This window comes from Entamoeba invadens (genome assembly GCF_000330505.1).
Source record: "Entamoeba invadens IP1 unplaced genomic scaffold scaff_1105074726227, whole genome shotgun sequence".
In the NCBI taxonomy this organism is placed as follows: domain Eukaryota; phylum Evosea; order Mastigamoebida; family Endamoebidae; genus Entamoeba; species Entamoeba invadens.
In genome coordinates, this window is record NW_004191916.1 from 29660 (window position 1) to 47859 (window position 18200).

Here is an 18200-nt window from a genome sequence, read left to right on the forward strand (position 1 = left end):
GCACTTGAACACGTCGATAGAATAGCACTCATCAAGTGCGACGAGAACATCCCGAAATCAAACGGAGCTCAGGGAAACGGGGAAGAGGCGGATCTTGCCGCAGAGAGGGCTAAAGAAGGCAAACAAGCCTCCGAACAAGCCGAAAAACTCATCAAACCACTTCGTAAAAAACAACATGAAATTTTGATGGTTTTGCCTTTAAGAGAAAGAGTTCGACTGGCTAGGAGGTTTGATTTACGTCATCGATTCGACTTTGCCATCCAACAGGAACTCGCGCTATAAATCTTTTTTTGTTATTCAAAATGTTATTCGACTTGATTTTTGTTTTTTGAAGATTTGTAGTTTTTTGGGATTTTTTTTAAAAAGGTTTCAAAAAGTTTTAAAACGTTTTAAACTTTTTTAAAAAATTTTGAAAAAAGATGATTTTAAAAGAATATAGTAAAATAACTATTAAAGTATAGATTTGGTATTTGAAAAAGAAATTGAACACTTTCGAGCGCCACTTGCGAGCAAAGTGAAAATCAAAGAAACTTAAAAAGACGAACTTCAAAAGTATTATATTACTAATGTTGTTGTATGTTGCGCTATTTTTACTGGTGAGTGGGCACATCAGTGACGCGGACATGGACATTGATATGGAATTGGACGATTTTGAATTTGAATTATTCCAAGAACAGGCCGCTGGTGGAGCACCTGCCGAAGAGAAGTCGACGGGAATGGGTGAGACGGGTGTCACCCGTGTGGAGAACACCGTCCAGACAATAGAAACTAAATTGACTGAGCTCGACGAATTAGAGCGAAAGATATTAATTGCGATTGACAATGACATGAACAATGATAAAGCTAAAATGAGTTCAAATAAAGTCGACGCAGCTAAGAGTTCTCAAAAGATCTCAGAGGAGAAAGAACAACTCAACAAACTTAAAGACATCCGTCCACGCTTGAAACAAAAAATGAGGGAAGTGATTAAAGTGTTGCCAAAAAGAGAGCAATACAGACTCATCAGAAAAATGGACTTAAGACATAGATTCTCTCTTGGAACAGAAATGGACACATCTTAATTGAATATCGGTTTATATATTAGTTACTATAAAGTTATAAATAAGATATAATAGAGTTAAAATTAAATATATTAAATTAGATATAATAATTTAAATTAGATATAATAATTTAAATTAGTTATAATATATTAAATTAAATATAATTTATTTAAAATACTATAGTTTAATATTACTAATATATATTATATTGGATATATTATAATGAATAGTTGTAGGTTATAATAAAAATACTATAAATACCATTTGAATACAAAAACAAAAGGGAAAACTCTGAAACAAGACGAACTATGGCAATTGACTGGGACAAAGATGCACACATTCTATTGCCATCTCTTCCCCCACCAAAAGATAATGAAAAATTGGTACCCCCGTTTATAGGAAGTACACCAGCAAAAGGAACTGATCAAAGTCGGAGTCCACATACAACACACACAAGTGACTCATTTGAAGGGAAAACAGAACAAAAGAAAACGGGGAGGTACGTCAAAGCGAATAAAAAGAAGAGTAACGCCCTCCCACCAATTGAAGACAAAAAGCCGAGAAAGAGAAGTAATAAGATCTACACAAAAGACCAAAAGGAACAACTTCGAGACTTGTTCATGGAACATGGGGATGCGTGGAAGATGGGGAGGTACTCGAACGAGACTGGAATCAAAGAAGACTACTGTCGAAGACTTGTCGGGTCGATCAAAAAGGGTGCCGACATCACGAACAAAAAGAAGCGAGGACCCCCGCCAAAGCACTCCTTGGAGTTGTTAAAAGAAATTGTGGACGTCGTGAAAGTGAAAGGGAAGAGCACGAGAGAAGCGTCGAAGCAACTGAAAGTGTCCCCGTCGTCGATATGTCGTTATATGAAGAGCTTAGAAGCACAAGAGATGATAGAAGAAACACAACACAAGCAAGAGAAGAAGGAGGGGGGTGTGCAAGAGAGTGTTCTGCATATCGACCACTCCATCGGTTCAATCAAGAAAGAGAGGATTGAGCCTTCTTCAAGCAAAGAGTGATGGTCTGCCCTTTCGAATATATTTGTATTAAAGATGTTAACCTTCTTTTAATTAATGTTTTCTTGTTTCCGTCTTCTCTTCCTCTTTTTTAAAGAGCACTCAATTCAGTCATTTCTTCTCTTCTCTAAAAAGTCGATTGTGTCGTCTTTTCTTTTCATTTTACCTTCCTCTACGTCGTCGGGTGATCCCTTCTCTATACCTTTAGAGGGCAAAAGTCGCATATAACTCTCTTCCATTGGTATCTCAGAAATTTCGTCCTTCTCGTTATGACTCTCATTAGTGTTTAATAGTGGAGTTGTTGGTGTGGAAGGCTTATCTAATGCAACAGTTGTTAAATGTTGATCTTCTTCTGGTTTTGTAGTGTCGATGTCCTCTTCGAGTTTGAAGTCATCGAGTTGTTCGAAGTAACTCTTCTGTTGGTCAAGAGTCTTTTTGTCGTTCAGTTCTTCAGTGGTTTTGTTCTTCTCTTCTTGTAAACGTTTCTCCTCCTCACGCTTCTCTTTTTCTTCTTTACTCTTTTTCGAGCTCCTCGATTGACGACGAGATTTTGGCATTGAAAAATACCTCTTCACTTTCAAGTTTTCTCTTTTCTCCGTTTTGCAGTTATTCTTCTCTCTTTTTAGTTCCTCTTTCTCTTCCTTTTCAATACTATTTGTTATAATACAGTTTATTATATATTATAATTTATTTTTTATACGAATACTTTGATGGACATTTTTTGAGAGAAAAATATCAAAACATCTGTGAGTCGGAAATGAATTCAGTCTCTTCTTTTCTCTTTTATTCAAAACTAATAAAGCAATCAATGGACTTGGAAAAATACATAACCGAGCCAACACTTTTAAACGCAATTGGACTGTTTGTTACGATTATTTGATAGTAAACTCCATTTACTATAATAATAAATTCAATAGTTAATTTAATTAAAAAAATTGACAAGTAGACAAACAACTCTTCAACACATGTGGCAAGCCACTCCGGCCTGTAAAGTGCTTTCTTATCCGTTCAAAAATTTTGACGCCGTGTTCTCTACAACATCTTCTTCACAAGTGAACGACTCGGAGATAGTGTCTGACTCGTTATCACTGAAAGCAGTGGTGACCCCCTCCACTCTTTTTGAAGTGAAAAAGATCCCAAGAGTCTTAAAAGGGCGTTCTACAATCCAAATCAACTCGTATCAAGTGCACTTTTTGGAGAAAGACCCTCCACTGAATTACTCTTTAGTGACTTCGCCAACAATCACGGTGTCACAATTCATCGTGCAAATGGTCACAAAGATCAACAAAGAGACTTCCTTAAATTTGAATGTGAATCCGGAGACATATCAAATTCTGGTTTCAGACGATTTGGGTGTTCCCGATGAAGATCTCCCACCGCTCGAGTTTTCGTCGAAAATAGGAGAGATCGGAACAACCCATTTTGCTGTAAAGGATAACCACGAGTACTTAAAATCACTCAAGAAGACGCCGAGAAGACTTTCATTACTCAAAGACACGTACAAAGTATTTTTCAATGTGAGGGGGGCGGAGAAGATGTCTGTAGCTTTTCAGTGCGATGGGTCGACAACAGTGAACCAATTCATATCCATCATAACAGCAGAGCGAAATCGACGACTTCATTTAACTGGTGACAGGAGTCTTAGTTCGAATCCCGAGGATTATCAATTCAGAGTGAGTGACTCGATGGGTGGGATAGACTCAGATATACCAATACCGAGTGGGAGTGTCAGAGTTTCAGGGTTGGGGAAGTCATTTGTGTTGACTGGGATGGGGCGATTGTCACCGGAGAAAGTCCTCCACCCCATTCCGCTCTTAAAAGTCCGCATGACAAACGGGAACGTCAGCGAGATGAACTCTCCAAATTTGGAGAAGTCCAGGGACAGGTCCCCCGAGAAGGCCGACTTTTTGAATCCAAAGCGAAAGAGTTTGACGCATTTCAAGACCCATTTTTCAAGGGAAAATACCCCCCGCGAAGACAAAGAGCGGAAACACGTGAAGGGGACAAATGTGTGGATGAACAAAGAACGAATGAATTTTGATATCTCCGGAGAGAAGGACTTGTCTGAGTTGATTAGTCTTGCCTTTGTGTGCTTTAAAAAGAAGAATGAGACAATGAAAAATGCCGAGATGACCAATTATGTCGTGTTAGTCGGGAATGCGGACGGAACACCCAATTTGAATTTCCCAACCCTCCCAATTAAAGGCTGTTTGAAAGAGCTTGAGTTCCAAGACTACTTAATTGTCTCTAAAACGGACTGTTTGTTCTTATGTTTCAACAATAGTTCAATTTATAGTAAATAGTATTATAATTGTATTATACATATCTCCTATTATATAATTCCTATTAAATAATATAAATATTATTATATATTTATATTATTTATTTAATCTATAGAATAGTATTAAACAGGAAACTTACTATTAGTTGAAGCTATTCAGAAGAAGGAGAAAGTGTGTAGTCGGGAGGTCTTAAAAAGGAATGTTGAAACGTTGCGGATGTTCAGTTTGATACAAATTGGAACGAAAGTGAAGAGAAAGGCGATGATAGTGACGAAAGAGAAAACGACCATTTCGGAGGATTTGAGGAAGAAGCGCAAGACATTTTCTTCGAGGAAAATTGTCAATTTCAAGACGAGCGCAATAGTGTTTTTGAAGATCAATGATATTGTCTTTGCGATTCGAGATGGGAAGGATGAGTTACAATTTTGTTCTGCGTGTGTCAGTTTGTTTTTCATATTTTCTCTGATTTTTCAACAAGTGAAGATGTGAGTAACACCCAGATGAGATAGCAGAAACGATTGAATATGCCAAGAGTATGTAAGGCAATCAATCAACAACACAATTACTCTTGTCATGCAATTGATGACTCCATAGTGTAAGATGGTATTGTTCTTACACTCTTTTGGAATGCTTTTTGTTGACTTAGAACACATCAACTTAACACTTATCTGTAGCCAATGTAGTTATAGAATCAATTTATAATTAAATATTGTATTAGTGAATTCTATTCTCGTTATTATAAGATTACTATTTCTAATCTATTTATATAATTATAACTACTCAATAGTATAACTATAGTCCATTTAACCATTTCAAAACTATTAATAAAGAGTTTGGAGTGATCGAATGAATAAAAAGAAATCATTTAGTGCCCATGGACTGGATGACCATATTAAGTCTTCTCTTCATGACCGTGAGTTCATCTTTATACCCAGTCAGTTTGTCGGTAGCCTCTTTTTTGATTGTTAACAGTCGCTTGCCAGAAGAGTCCTTTCTCAATTTTTCGTTTTCAGCCGCCAAAATCTTGATTCGACTCTGTAACCCAGCGACACGTTCCTCGACATCTTTCTTAAAGTCGTCAATTTCAACTTGACTGACTCCTTCACATTGAGCCGCTTGCATCATCTTGATGACTTCGGCGCCTTCAATTCTCGCCTTTTTCTCTTCTGCGACACGCTTCTCGAGTTCTTCGACTCGGATTTTGAGTGTAGTGATGACCTCGTCTTCCTCCAGTGCTGGTGGGACCTTATCCTTTTCAGACTCTTTCACTTCGACTTGTTTCTTTCTTTGCAGTTCTGCAATTTGGTTCTGTTGTTGTTGAATTGTTTGTTGGAGTGACGCGACAAGTGTGATGTCCTTCTCGTGTTGTTGTCTAATTTCGTCGACTTCCTTTTTGTCGTCGTCAATGGTTCGCTGCAAAAAGTCTCTCTCCCGCTTTGTCTTGTCCAACTCAAGTTTGGTCATCTCAAGCTCTTCGGCCATCTTCTCCTTCTCTTCGTCGATATAGTCTTCTTCATATGTTTCATTAATAGTCTGCATCCCTGCTTCTTGGTTCTGGTGTGGTTCTATTGGACACCATTTCAAGACGTTAATCGAGTCTTTGCGTTGTGTTAGATTCTCTTCTTCCTCTTGTGATGCTTCAGAAATTTTATCTTCGGACTTTTCCTCCGCTTTCTCTTCTATTTTAACTATTGGTTCAGTACTTTGTGGGGAACTCAGTTGTTCGACAACCATTGGTTCTTCAATTTCATGATGTTCTTCGACCTTTTGTGGCTCTTCTTGCTGTGTTGAAACTTCTGGTTTAACTTCAACTTGTTCCACTTCTTCAAGTGGTTGTTCTGCATTTGGTTGAATCACCTCTTCTTGTTTTTGTTCTTCGATGTGTTCTTCAACGGGGAGTTCTTCTTGTAGTTCTTCTTTTTTGACTTCTTCCTCTTTTTGTATTTCTTTGTGGACTTCGTTTTGTGGTTCATCGTGTAGAACTTCTTCAACAACTTCTTCTGTTTTCTTTTGTTCTTGTTCAATTTGTTGTGTTTGTTCGAGTGCAACTGTCTGTTGTTCTTCTTTAATTTCTTCTTTTTGTTCTTCTTGAGTCTCAATTTTCACTTCTTCCTGTAAAGCAGCGACTTCCTCTTCTTTTTCTTCTTGAAGTGTCTCTTCAATGAGTTGTTCACCTTTTTGTTGAACAACAGATGACTCTTCAGCTTTCACTTCCTCCACAACTTCTTTTTTAATTTCTTCTTTTGGTTCCTCTTGAGTTTTCACTTCCTCTTGAGCAATAACACCGACTTCCCCATGCTTTTCTTCTTGAGGTGTCTCTTCAATATGTTGTTCAACTTTTTGTATATCTTGTGGTGTTGGCTTTACTTCCTCTTTCATTTCTTCTTGAATTTTGTCTTCGCCAGAAGAGATAGTTGGTGTAACCACTTTCTCTTCTTGTTGCATTTGAGTTTGTTGTTTCGACACTTCGTCTTCTTTACTTTTCTCCTCAACAGCTTTAACTGCTTTAGCCGCCGCACTTTTGAACGATTTCTTCGGCGTCATTGACTCCCTCAAAATGACTTGTTTCTTCTCTTCATAGACTTCTTTAGTGATTTCGACCTCGGGCTTTCCTTTTCTCTTTCGTTGTGTGAAGAATCCCTTTTTCTGGACTCTTTCCTCTTTTTTGAAGAAATTTTTCTGTTCCACTGGCGCCTGTGTATTTCCGTTCTTCCTCGCAAGGGTTTGTGTTTTAATATGTGCGATGCCCTCGGTGTATTCCTTTCTATATGGTTTCACAAACTTTTGGATCTTCACAAAACTACGGGGGACAAAGCCTTCGACCCCCGACCGCTTTCCAATGATCCAATTTTCATCGACTATTTTCATCACAATCCACGCTTGATTGGCTATAATAGTCATTTCATTCTGATTTCTCGCTTGAAACGTTCTTTCGACTATCAAATAGTCTTGGCCATCTTTAATGGTCATTAAATTGGAAGTGGGAACTAACCCCGTTTGTTCGCCTTTAAAACATTTCGACATCCCATTCGCTTCATTCGACAAGACTACAAGAAGTTCACTCTGTCGAACAGCTAAAAGTCCTAAGGACCCTCCACAGAAGTCGTCCAACGTGACAGCAGTCTCTTGTTTAATCTTTTTGTCGGACTCGGTCAACAAAGACAAGAAGTTCGACGGGAAGACGTACTTCTCTTCATTCACATACACAAGAGCCCAACTCCCCACAAATCTTTCGACATAGAAAATGTCTCCAACCTCAGCAGTTAATTCGTGCGGATTTTTTCCAACATAGTCAAACAAAACAATTCCTTCACTTTTGACCTCTTTGTTAATTCCTCCTATGACTTGACAATACTCTCCAGGGAAGTACCCAAATGAATTCCCTTTACGCCCATACCACCACTGATTCTCACAAGAAATGACTTCGACTTCATCTCCAGGGACTAATGATAATTCTTTAGTACTTTTTGGTTGGTATATGTACTTCACTGATACTAAACACGGCAAGTTCTGTGGTTTTTGTGGTTGAGTTGTTGACGCTTCCGATGATGGGTCTTCTTTAACTGTCGATGTGAAATTTTGTGGGATGTATCCTGTCTCATACCCACGTAGGCAATATAACCACCCAATACGAACACTCTTTTCTATCACAGTTAACACTTCGCCAGCTTTGGCTTTCATACACGTGGAATCTCCAGTTAAGAAATCATAGTTCATAACTACTTTTTCTATTATGGGAACATCTACTGTAGATACATGAAACAACCCACTTTGGTCTTGAATTTGTCCCTTCCAAATACCATTGGACATGCGATCTATCACTTTTATACTGTCACCTTCCATGTATGATAATTTCAGGGGCGACTTCGACTGTACACTGCATTTCGCTTTAACTATTAACATCGTCATCTTTTGTTATATTTTGAGTTCGCTTTCTTTTTCCAGTTATTTAAATCTTCTTCTATTTTTTGGATATGTTCATTTTTTTGGTGTTTTTTATTAGTAAAGAATAATTTTTTTTATTATACAGTATGGTTTCTTTTTAACTGAAAACAGAGTCCTTCCATTGCAATGTACTATTTTTTTATAGTATATTATTAAGTTATTTATTACAAAATAATAATTAAATGGGGATGATATGAACTATAAATAATTCATATCAGAATAATCCCGAAATATTTCGAAAGAACGCCAAAAAATAATGACTGGTTTTCTGTTATGATTCCAAAAAATAAACTACAAAATTTAATAAAAAATACAATTAATGTACTATACGAAGAAAAATGGGGCTCAACTTAACTTGATCGTAAAAAAGCGAAATCAACTCTTTACCAAATTTTGGAAACAAAAATGCAATACATTAAAAAAAACTATCATATAGTTAATAATAGTTAATAATAATTAATGTATAGCTTCAAATAAAATTTGTTTTACATATTATTAACAACAAAAAAAACAAATATCCAACAACCTGATATGTTTTTTTGGAAAAAAGCAACAGTTAATTGAAATATTTTAATAAATTTGTTAATTTTAATAATCTTAATTAATTAACCAAAAAAATTAAAAATACTAATAATTAATTAATATTAATTAATGTTACTATACTTTATAGTTCAACACTGAAATGAATAGAACACTAATTTGGCCATTCAAAACTCGCAATTACAGATATTTGTTGAGTACATCCTCAGTCATCCCACTCTTAGGATCCTTTTCACAACTCACCACAACTTGTTGTTGGTACAAAATGGGGGTTTCTGGCATTTTAAACGTTTTAAAGAAGTCATTACACACGTCGACCACTTTGTCATGTTCTTTTTCATCATATATCATATGGTTCTCCATCTCGTTGCACATTTTGATTGATTCCTCCATCTCCCGAATGATCTCCTCGTTAATTTTGCACTCGTACAAATCTTTTCTCTCGGGCTCCTCTATTTCCATTGCGTTCGTCTTCGCACTCTTCTCTCCAACAGTCTCTTCTTCGTTATCTTTCCCCTTCTTCAGTTTCACGTCCTCGGCCTCTATCTTCGTCCCGTAAACCATATGTGACACTATTTGCGCCTCTTTTTCCTCCTCTTCTGTCGGTTTATATTCCTCTAGTGTCTGTAGAATTCTTGCTTGTACTCTCGCGTCCTTTGATTTGAGTATATTGAAGTTGTTATTTGTTGCGTCTTTGATATAAGTGTCATAGTTGCTATTAGAAAAACTCGTGTTTGATATCTCAGCTAGTGTAACCATTCGACTCCCAGTGTAACTCGGACTCTCCACAGTAAGAGTAAACGGCGACCTCAGCGCACCCGTTATCTTAATGACTTTGTCGGACAACGTGACGTCTTTGACTTGTGCAATGTACTCGTCTTTACCAGAAACTACTTTCACAAAGAAGCCGATGACACTCCTCCTGAACGTCGGGGTGTCGCGGTACTGTATAACTTCTTCACGAGTGCGATACAACGTTTTCATTTCCTTTTTGGTCATCGTCTTCTCGGCGCGTTGCTTTGGCGTTGGTTTCTTGGACGGCTTTGTTAACTCCTCGTCGACTTCTTCATTGTCTTCTTCGTCAACTTCTAGTTCCTCACCGTCTTCCCCTTCACTCTGATACAACTCTCCTTCATCTTCGTTGTCTTCAGGATTCTCATCCTCAGACATGTGGTCGTTTTCATTGTCATTTTCAGTGTCTGCGTCATCGTGTTTGGGACGCGTCGAACTGCGAGTTATACGTTTAAATGAGGACATTGTGTATTGTTTTTTGAAGTTCTTTATTCCTCTAACAGAAAAAATAGATTGAGATAATTTTTTTGTTACATGTTATAGTTGTTAATATAGTTTCTTATTAAAGTATTATATTTTAGTTATTTGTTCTTTTTTATCTTTTTTGAATTCACAATCTGTTCTCCGGTATCATATGACGGGAATTCAATTACATAACAATAGTTTCTTTGGTTTGGTTTTGTAATTATTTGTGATAGTTAATTGTTTGATACAAAAAAAGTGTTTTTTTGTATCAAAAAAAAACAATGATTGTCTGTAAAAGTTATTTGATTACTTTTGAACTATAAAAAGTAAATTATTCGAAAAAATATTTTTATAACTTATTTTAAAGATTCATTTTACAATTTTACTAAAAAGCCCGTTTTATCACAAAAATATAAAGCCATTTTTACACCAAAAACTTTTTAAAGAATGACGTAATTTAAAAAATGATTGAAACTAATTAAAACAAAATTATTATTATTTATATTATATTACTATTGAAAAATTTTAAAAATGGGGATTGTCGATCTAAACACTTAACTTTGTACTTATATGCAAAATTTTAGACACAATTCTTAAAAATACCAAAAACATTTTAATATTTTTCTTTTTGTTTTTGATATTCTGTTTTTTTAATAAAAAAGACAAAATAATAAAGATTTGTGTATTTAATTTAAAAAGAAAATAAACTATATTTATCAATCATCTTTATATTTTTTAGTTTCAAGATTGGTTTAAAAATAGAAATAAAAAACCGAAAAAAATGATTTGAATAAATCGATGGAATTATTACGTTAAATCCTAAAAAAATAGTTGAGTTATTATAAATCAAAACCAATAAAATATTAAAGATCAATACCTTTTAAACACAATTAATTTGTATAAGATATTATCAGAGTTTATTTGATTATTTCAACGAACTTGTCAAGCCACAAAATAATTTTTTTAAAATGGGAAACTCGATTAAATTAAGAAAACTAAAAATTAAAAAATTTCATGTCGAAATGCGCTCACCGTCTAGTTGCCCAAACCCAATGCCCGAAATGTAAACAGCAAATGTGTGTTGAATGTTTTGCGAATTCTGTCAAGGAGAACATGAAATGTCCAAGTTGCCAAGCGGATTTAACAGTTGCTTATATTTTAGACCTATGTAGTAAGGACGCAATTTTGAGTTCCCATTCCCTTAAAATTCAAATGTCTTCGAAAAGCATTCAAGGGGTTCGCAAAAGGGGTTCAATCATAATAAACCCGGACTTTTCCAAAATTCCAGAATTCTCCAAACTTCCTGAATCGCCTCGTGGTGATATTAAAACAAAGAGTGTGCTTTCCTCAAATAGCGATGTGACTATTTTCGTTGACGAAAATAGTTACCGACCCGACCCACACCATGCCATCTTTGAAAATCCAGACTCCCCAGAATTCATCACTTACACAAAAGAAAAGGGTTGGGATTTTAAAATCATTCAAACTGCAACATTAGAAAAAATGGTTGAAGTGATCACACGACCTTCTATGGAAGATCCTTACTTTGCGGAGTGTTTAGTATTCGGCTACCCGACGGTAACCACAAAAGAGGAGTTATTAAGTGTTTTAATGAAACGATTTAATCCCGCAATTCCCGATAAAATGGGGTGGGACGACTTTTTAAAATCATATCTTGCGCCTATTAGAATGAAAGTGATGGGCTTTGTGAGGAGTTGGGTGAAGTGGCGATTTATAGACTTTGAGGACGTCGACATGCGGTCGAACTTAGAGACATTAGTTTCAATGTACGAAGCTTTCAAGCCAAAGATGGCGCGATTTATGCGGGAATTCATCGACAAGCAAGACGCGAAGTTTCAACAAAAGAATTTGAGTTCTACGACAAACTCGGATGCAAAAGTGAAGGTTGTTGGCGAGCTTAAACGTGTGAAAGACTTAGAGGAGGTGCATCCATTGTTTTGTTATTCAGTGAGAGATGTTGCTCGACATATCACCGTAGTTCAATTTGAGTTGTTTAGAAAGATTCCCGTTGAGGAGTTATTATCACAGTGTTGGATGAAAAAGGATAACAAAACTTTAACACCAAACATCGTCGCGATGATTCAAATGACAAACAAAATATCGTATTTAGTCCAAAACATGATTCTCTCGTTCGAGAAATTGTCCCATCGGATTTTTGCAGTCGAATATTTTGTGAGAGTGGCGGAGGTGCTAAAACAGGTGCACAACTTCGACGGGTTTAAAGCAGTTGTGGCGGCGTTGGACTCTTCAGCAGTGTTCCGACTGAAAGATACACGAGAAGGCCTCTCCGAGGAGGTCAAACGCCTTTTGGACGAATTCAATGGACTTGTGAATTACGAGTCAAACTTCAAAAAGCTGCGAGACATCACTGCGGTATGTGAAGCTCCTGTTATCCCATTTTTGGGGTCCACTCTCGGTGATTTAGTTTTCACTAAAGAGAACGAAAAAAGTGAGAATGGGCAATTGAAATTAATTAACTTCTTTAGAGTGAGGACGTACGGCTCGATGCTCAAAGAAATTGTGATGAAGCAAGACGCGGCTTTTGAGTTTGGGCAATCCCCCGAAGTTCATGCGGTGCTTGAGAAAATCCAAATAATAGACAACGAGGATCAACTCTTTCAATTATCGACAAAGCTGGAAACACCCCGTTCAGGTGAAGCGTCAAAAGAAGAGAAGAAAAAGATATCAAAAGCAAGAGACGTGGCGGACAAACTATGGAAGAAGTCTAATTCGTATTTTAGAAAAACTCTCATTGGTGGGTTGATATCTTTGAAATAAGAAGTGTGTAATATGAAATGCGAGAAAGCATTTTGGTTGGTGTAAAGTTCTTGTTATGTCTTATTTGGTTGCACCTCAATTGTTCTATTCAATATATTCTATTGAATAGATACTTTTTACTATTATAGTAAGAAATTGTCTTATAAATTATTGAACCAATAGTAAAAAACTATAAAGTAACTACAGTAAGACCTCGATTATTTCCAAACCTTGACATTTTACAAACCTCGACAATTTCAAAGATCTGATTAATTGTTTGAAGTTTTTAAAAAAAAATATGAGGTAATCTAAAGTTAGTTAATTTATATTATTAACTGATACAGGAGGCAGAATAATTACTTGACAAAGAATAAATTGATTGACAGAAAGATGATTGGCCAAAATACCTTAATAATGATTTTTGGTTAGCTGTTTTAGGTTTATTTTTTCGGGAATTACCACTTATTCTATTTTTATAATTAGAAATAACTTGACAAAGACTAAAAACAGCGTTTTATTTTTTCCAAAAACAAAAAAATGAAACTGAACTCGATTAATAAACGTCTTTTCGAACAATTCAGTTCTGGATCTCCTCCAATTCGCCAATTGTGAGTTTGAAAGGCTCGAGACTCTATTTAATCGTGTCAACAGGACTGCCGTAGACTTGTTGATCTCCACGGAATAATACATGGAAATTGTCACAAATACTGGCAATTTGAATTTTTAGAATGGAATGTGTTACCATAAGTTTCCAGAAAACTCGATTTGCTATAACAATTCATTGATATGACTGACCAACACCGAAGTTCCAATGGAAGAAAAAAGCTTTTTTACTCTTCCTTTACAAATCAAATACGGAAACTGTCGCTATTTCATCGGGAGGAGCAAAGAGTCGTTTAATGATTGCTGCATTTGAAAACATATTAGAAAATGCACTAAACTCTTCAATTGGACGACTTCTGGTGTGTTTCTAAAAGCACGGCAAGTGCTCTTAATGTCACAAAACTTTCACTTTATAAAGTAGAAACAATCGCCTCAACGTGCTCTCTTCCTGATGCCAATTTAAAGAATAATGAATCTTCATAAAACACAAAAGAACATTTCCCGCATTCTAAACAATTTTTTCTGTAAATTGTGACTTCTTTGTTGCTTTGGGTTTTATTTCTTCTGTGACCTTCATAATTATCCTCTCCATCTTGGCGTGTTTTTTCACCCCACTTTTTGGGGGGTTTTGAACATATTTCAAATTCATATTACTCGGTTATGAACTGAAGAGACATGATATCCCAAGATTGGTCGATATCATGTCTAAAAAGAGAGTATAAAACAACAGTTTTTATCGGATTATAATTCTTTTTATGCTTTTTTTTCAAAATATTTTTCAATTTTTAAAGGTCAAGCATTGCCGTTATAATTATTACTCAAATTCCTACTTATGGCAAAACAGAGTTTATGGTAAAACAACTGAATTAATTTATTCGAGAAATGTAAACAAAATCCCCTAATGATGGTTCTCAAACCTTAATAAAAAATACTCTGAAATTTAAAAATAGAATTTTGTCATCCCTTTTTTCTTTGTCAAGTGTTTTTTCAGCCTTCTGTAAAACAATTTACGAAAAAAATTCAAAATCTTCAATTTGGAAAGTGTCAAGGTTTTTAAAATTAAAAAATTGGAAATAATCGAGCCTCGATTATCGAGGTCTTACTATATATTACTTGTGTTATTAAACTATATAATTAAATTAATAATTTAAATACTAAACTTTTATAAAACCAAATTGCAAGACGAAAAAAAAGAGTGTTACTTCCAACAAACACCGGCATCAGGTGCACTTGGATCTTTCACCAATTGGATTTTGTCAAAGTATACCTTTCTTGTGACGGTGTCATCGTTTTGGAACATCACACCAGCAAATCCTTTAGTTGGGTATCCGATATCGGACAACTTCAATTTGATATAAGTCCACGTGTTAGCCGCACTTGGTCCAACACTCACGCCACCTTTTGTTGCTTCAACTCCCTGGACGAAAATACACAAGTTGCAAGTGCCTTCTGTTTTTAAATAAAATTCGATGTGTGTGTATTGGTCGGCTCGAGCAGGAATGTTAGTAATGATTTGCACACCACCATAACTCTTCATGCTGGACTGAATGCAATACTTTCCTTCCTTTGGTGAAGTTGCGTAGGAGTAAGATGTTGTAGTTGAGAATGAAGAATCTTTCCATACACCTTCCAATTTGTCATCATACAACACAGTGAAGTCATCAGGTACAGCACAGCACCCATCAGCATCTGCTGGTTTCTTGGTGACCTGTTTCAAAGTCTCAATATCGAACCACTCTTTGCTTGGAACAGCAAATTGCCCTCTTCCTTCAATAGTCTTCCCTCCGTCTGCATTGGTGACATCAATGATAACAGAGTCGCCGGCAATAGAAGTGACTTTGACTTGGAACGGAAGCTTCAGCGCACTCTTTGGAGTGAGCACAAACGCATTATAAGCCGTTCTGCTCGCAGCAGTCCACGTACTTCCACCGTCATTTGAAATTGAAGCGGAAGCAACACCTATGACGTGGTTCAACACAACAAAGGAGTACCAATACACAGACGTCCCAGACTGGGACAGTATTTTGATCTTTCCAGTATGGTCACACGCCACCATTCTCATTGTGACATTTGTCTTTCCAAGACTTTTGTCAGCTACGTACGAGAAAGCCTTTGAATTAGTTTGAAAAGATTCTTATGAAACATTAACAAACGTTATCTGCAAGGTCAACGTGAATCATATCACCTCGACAAAGAGAGTTAGTAGCTTGTGGGCACTCATCACTAACCATGAAACGAAGTGCACCATTTGGACCAACCATTTCATAACAAATACCACACTTGTTTGACTTGTCATAGAACGCAGTGTTTGGCGCGGAGAAGAACATATAACCGGCAGTGACTTTGGTTGAGATGTCCGGGAAGCCACACGCTCCTCCTGATTCATATCCGGAATAGTAAGTGATTCTTGCTTTGGTGCATTCCGTTAGAGGAGTCAAAGAAGCCGAAAAGCCAAGAGTTAACAAAAGAAAGAAGAACATAATCTTTTTGAGTTGTTTTTCAAATCTATTCTTAAAATTGAACGACAATTATGTATTAAAAGTACTCTCTTGTTATTTCTAATTTATTTTATTTAAAATATTTTTTAGTTATTGTTTAAAATGGAAAAACAAGGTTATTATAGAATATTTTTTAGAAAAATATTAGATATTTTTTGATTCAAAGTATTATAAAAACATTTTAATCATTATTGTAAATAAAAAAAAAGAAAAAAACTATAAAGATTTGTTAGAAAAAAATAAGATTTAATAAAAATAAATTATTAATTAATTGGTTATAATTAACTCGTACCTAATCCCCAACAAACCAATACTGCTAAAAAGTACAGTGTTTTTGTTTTTTTTTTGAAAAAAAAAATATATTATACAGTGTAGTTCAATTATAGTAAAATTAAAATGGAATAACGAGTTCAAATTTTGAACTAAAAAACAAATAAATTGTTAAAAAATGAAAAAAATATAAAAATTTATGAAAAAAAACGTAAAAAATGGCAAAATAAGGATACTGGTAAAATGCAATAACATTTATTCCAAACAAATAAATATGTTTTAACACATAAAACAAAAAAACAATTGGTTTTAAGTTGAAATGAAATATGAATTGCATTGTGAAACATAAACACATCGCTGTTAATTACAAAAAACACATAAAAATATTAATACAATAGCCATTTTGAAATAATTTAAAACTTTTCAAATACTAACTATGTAGACTATAAATATCATTTCTATTATTAATTATATGAATTACTGAGTTTTCCAACGTCTTTTTTCTGTCTATTATGTATATTTACTTTCTCTTAATATTAACAAAAAAAGTCATTATTTTTGTGTTGTCTTAATCAAAAAAATTGTTTTAAAACAAACTCAAAAATAATCTGTTTTGAGCTATAATTTAAAAAGTGTTATTCTAATGACAATAATTTTACTCAAGCATATAAAATTAACTTTTATATTTAGTGTCATTATCCGAATTCATGTCATGTCCATGATTTGTTGCCATTTGCTTGTTGATGAATCAGGTAAACCTTTGGGAGTCAAATTTTACAACCCGAAATAGAACAAAATTTGAAAAAAGTATAATTAGCGCAGTTCCGATTAGGATATGTTTCCCGATTTTGGTTTTAAGTTTTATGTAATTTTTGTTTGTTAAATAACAAATAGAACGCTCTAGAGCTGCCACGTCAAAACATTTTAAGGATAAAAAATACAGTTGGCAAAACGGGATATTTTTACATCAACAATGAATAGTTTTCAAAAAAATAATGAATGTCGTTTAAAATGTTCATTTTAGAATACGTGATGGTATGAAAGAGTTTTTAAAATATCATCTTTTTGTTGCAAAAAGACTTCAAATTAATTTTATAACAAAATTGAATATTTTATTAAAATATATACAAAATGTTTTGGTCTTAAAAATTGTTGTGATTTGAAAATATTTTGATGACATTTTTAATTTATAATAGTTAAACAATAATTTAATTGTTTTAAAAAATAATCAAAAATATTAAAAAATTAAATGCTTCTATAAAAAAAAATATTTTATTTTTTAAAATTAACTCAATTGAAAAAACTTTAAATCAAAATCTGGTAGTTAAACCAAAAAATAAAACAAACAAAAATAATAAAAAAATGATAGATTATGTAAAAAATAAGTTATTAAAAAACAACAAAACTGATCAACAATTTAAGACAATTCTAACACAACAAAGATAATTTATCAACAACAAAGATATTTTATCAACAACAAAGATATTTTATTAACAACAAAGATATTTTATCAACAACAAAGGCTGTTTTTTTTATATTGTAACATTATTTCAATTTGTTTTATAATTTGTTATTTTTATTTTTAATTATTATCAATTTTCAAAAATTAATATATATTTTTTTTACAAATTTCAAAATTTATTTAATTATTTCTTTTTAATATAATAATTAATAAAAATATTATTAACAAACTATATATATTATTATTAATTTAATATAAAATATTTTTAGGAATTAAGTTGTTAAACAATAGATTGGTTTTATATCTGAAGACCTGCGACATATTTGCAATAAGCGCCATACCTGCACTACCCATATAACAATTTAAAAAACAAAAAACATAAAATTTGTTACAAGAAAAAGAGAAAAAACTCATTATTTTTTAAATGAAATTTCTTAAAGCAATTGAATTTTTGTTTTGACCAATAAAACACATTATAAACTTGTAGAACCATCTTTTTTGAA

General features: G+C 34.2%; 9 protein-coding genes across 9 annotated transcripts; 5 read left to right on the plus strand and 4 right to left on the minus strand.

Annotated features, from left to right (window-relative positions):
• Window positions 1–36: 36 nt before the first annotated feature.
• EIN_091930 (hypothetical protein) lies at window positions 37–282 on the plus strand (the record flags this gene model as incomplete). The annotated part of the gene is made up of 1 exon (XM_004185926.1): window positions 37–282. A coding segment is annotated over one exon (246 nt), but the record flags the coding sequence as incomplete, so codon positions are not given.
• Window positions 283–566: 284 nt separating this feature from the next.
• On the plus strand, window positions 567–1061 carry EIN_091940 (hypothetical protein; the record flags this gene model as incomplete). The annotated part of the gene is made up of 1 exon (XM_004185927.1): window positions 567–1061. The coding sequence occupies one exon, from the start codon at window positions 567–569 to the stop codon at window positions 1059–1061; it is 495 nt and encodes a 164-aa protein (XP_004185975.1).
• Window positions 1062–1348: 287 nt separating this feature from the next.
• Window positions 1349–2065, plus strand: EIN_091950 (hypothetical protein; the record flags this gene model as incomplete). Its single annotated transcript, XM_004185928.1, has 1 exon — window positions 1349–2065. The coding sequence occupies one exon, from the start codon at window positions 1349–1351 to the stop codon at window positions 2063–2065; it is 717 nt and encodes a 238-aa protein (XP_004185976.1).
• Window positions 2066–2169: 104 nt separating this feature from the next.
• On the minus strand, window positions 2170–2890 carry EIN_091960 (hypothetical protein; the record flags this gene model as incomplete). The annotated part of the gene is made up of 3 exons (XM_004185929.1): window positions 2170–2703; window positions 2769–2806; window positions 2857–2890. The coding sequence occupies 3 exons, from the start codon at window positions 2888–2890 to the stop codon at window positions 2170–2172; spliced, it is 606 nt and encodes a 201-aa protein (XP_004185977.1).
• Window positions 2891–3027: 137 nt separating this feature from the next.
• EIN_091970 (hypothetical protein) lies at window positions 3028–4885 on the plus strand (the record flags this gene model as incomplete). Its single annotated transcript, XM_004185930.1, has 3 exons — window positions 3028–4333; window positions 4490–4786; window positions 4845–4885. 3 exons carry the CDS (start codon window positions 3028–3030, stop codon window positions 4883–4885), a joined length of 1644 nt encoding a protein of 547 aa, XP_004185978.1.
• Window positions 4886–5205: 320 nt separating this feature from the next.
• Window positions 5206–8253, minus strand: EIN_091980 (leucine-rich repeat-containing protein C10orf80, putative; the record flags this gene model as incomplete). The annotated part of the gene is made up of 1 exon (XM_004185931.1): window positions 5206–8253. One exon carries the CDS (start codon window positions 8251–8253, stop codon window positions 5206–5208), a length of 3048 nt encoding a protein of 1015 aa, XP_004185979.1.
• A 756-nt stretch (window positions 8254–9009) lies between these two features.
• Window positions 9010–10086, minus strand: EIN_091990 (hypothetical protein; the record flags this gene model as incomplete). The annotated part of the gene is made up of 1 exon (XM_004185932.1): window positions 9010–10086. The coding sequence occupies one exon, from the start codon at window positions 10084–10086 to the stop codon at window positions 9010–9012; it is 1077 nt and encodes a 358-aa protein (XP_004185980.1).
• A 1014-nt stretch (window positions 10087–11100) lies between these two features.
• On the plus strand, window positions 11101–12885 carry EIN_092000 (guanine nucleotide exchange factor, putative; the record flags this gene model as incomplete). The annotated part of the gene is made up of 1 exon (XM_004185933.1): window positions 11101–12885. The coding sequence occupies one exon, from the start codon at window positions 11101–11103 to the stop codon at window positions 12883–12885; it is 1785 nt and encodes a 594-aa protein (XP_004185981.1).
• Window positions 12886–14665: 1780 nt separating this feature from the next.
• On the minus strand, window positions 14666–15947 carry EIN_092010 (Expansin-B5 precursor, putative; the record flags this gene model as incomplete). The annotated part of the gene is made up of 2 exons (XM_004185934.1): window positions 14666–15577; window positions 15621–15947. The coding sequence occupies 2 exons, from the start codon at window positions 15945–15947 to the stop codon at window positions 14666–14668; spliced, it is 1239 nt and encodes a 412-aa protein (XP_004185982.1).
• Window positions 15948–18200: the final 2253 nt, after the last annotated feature.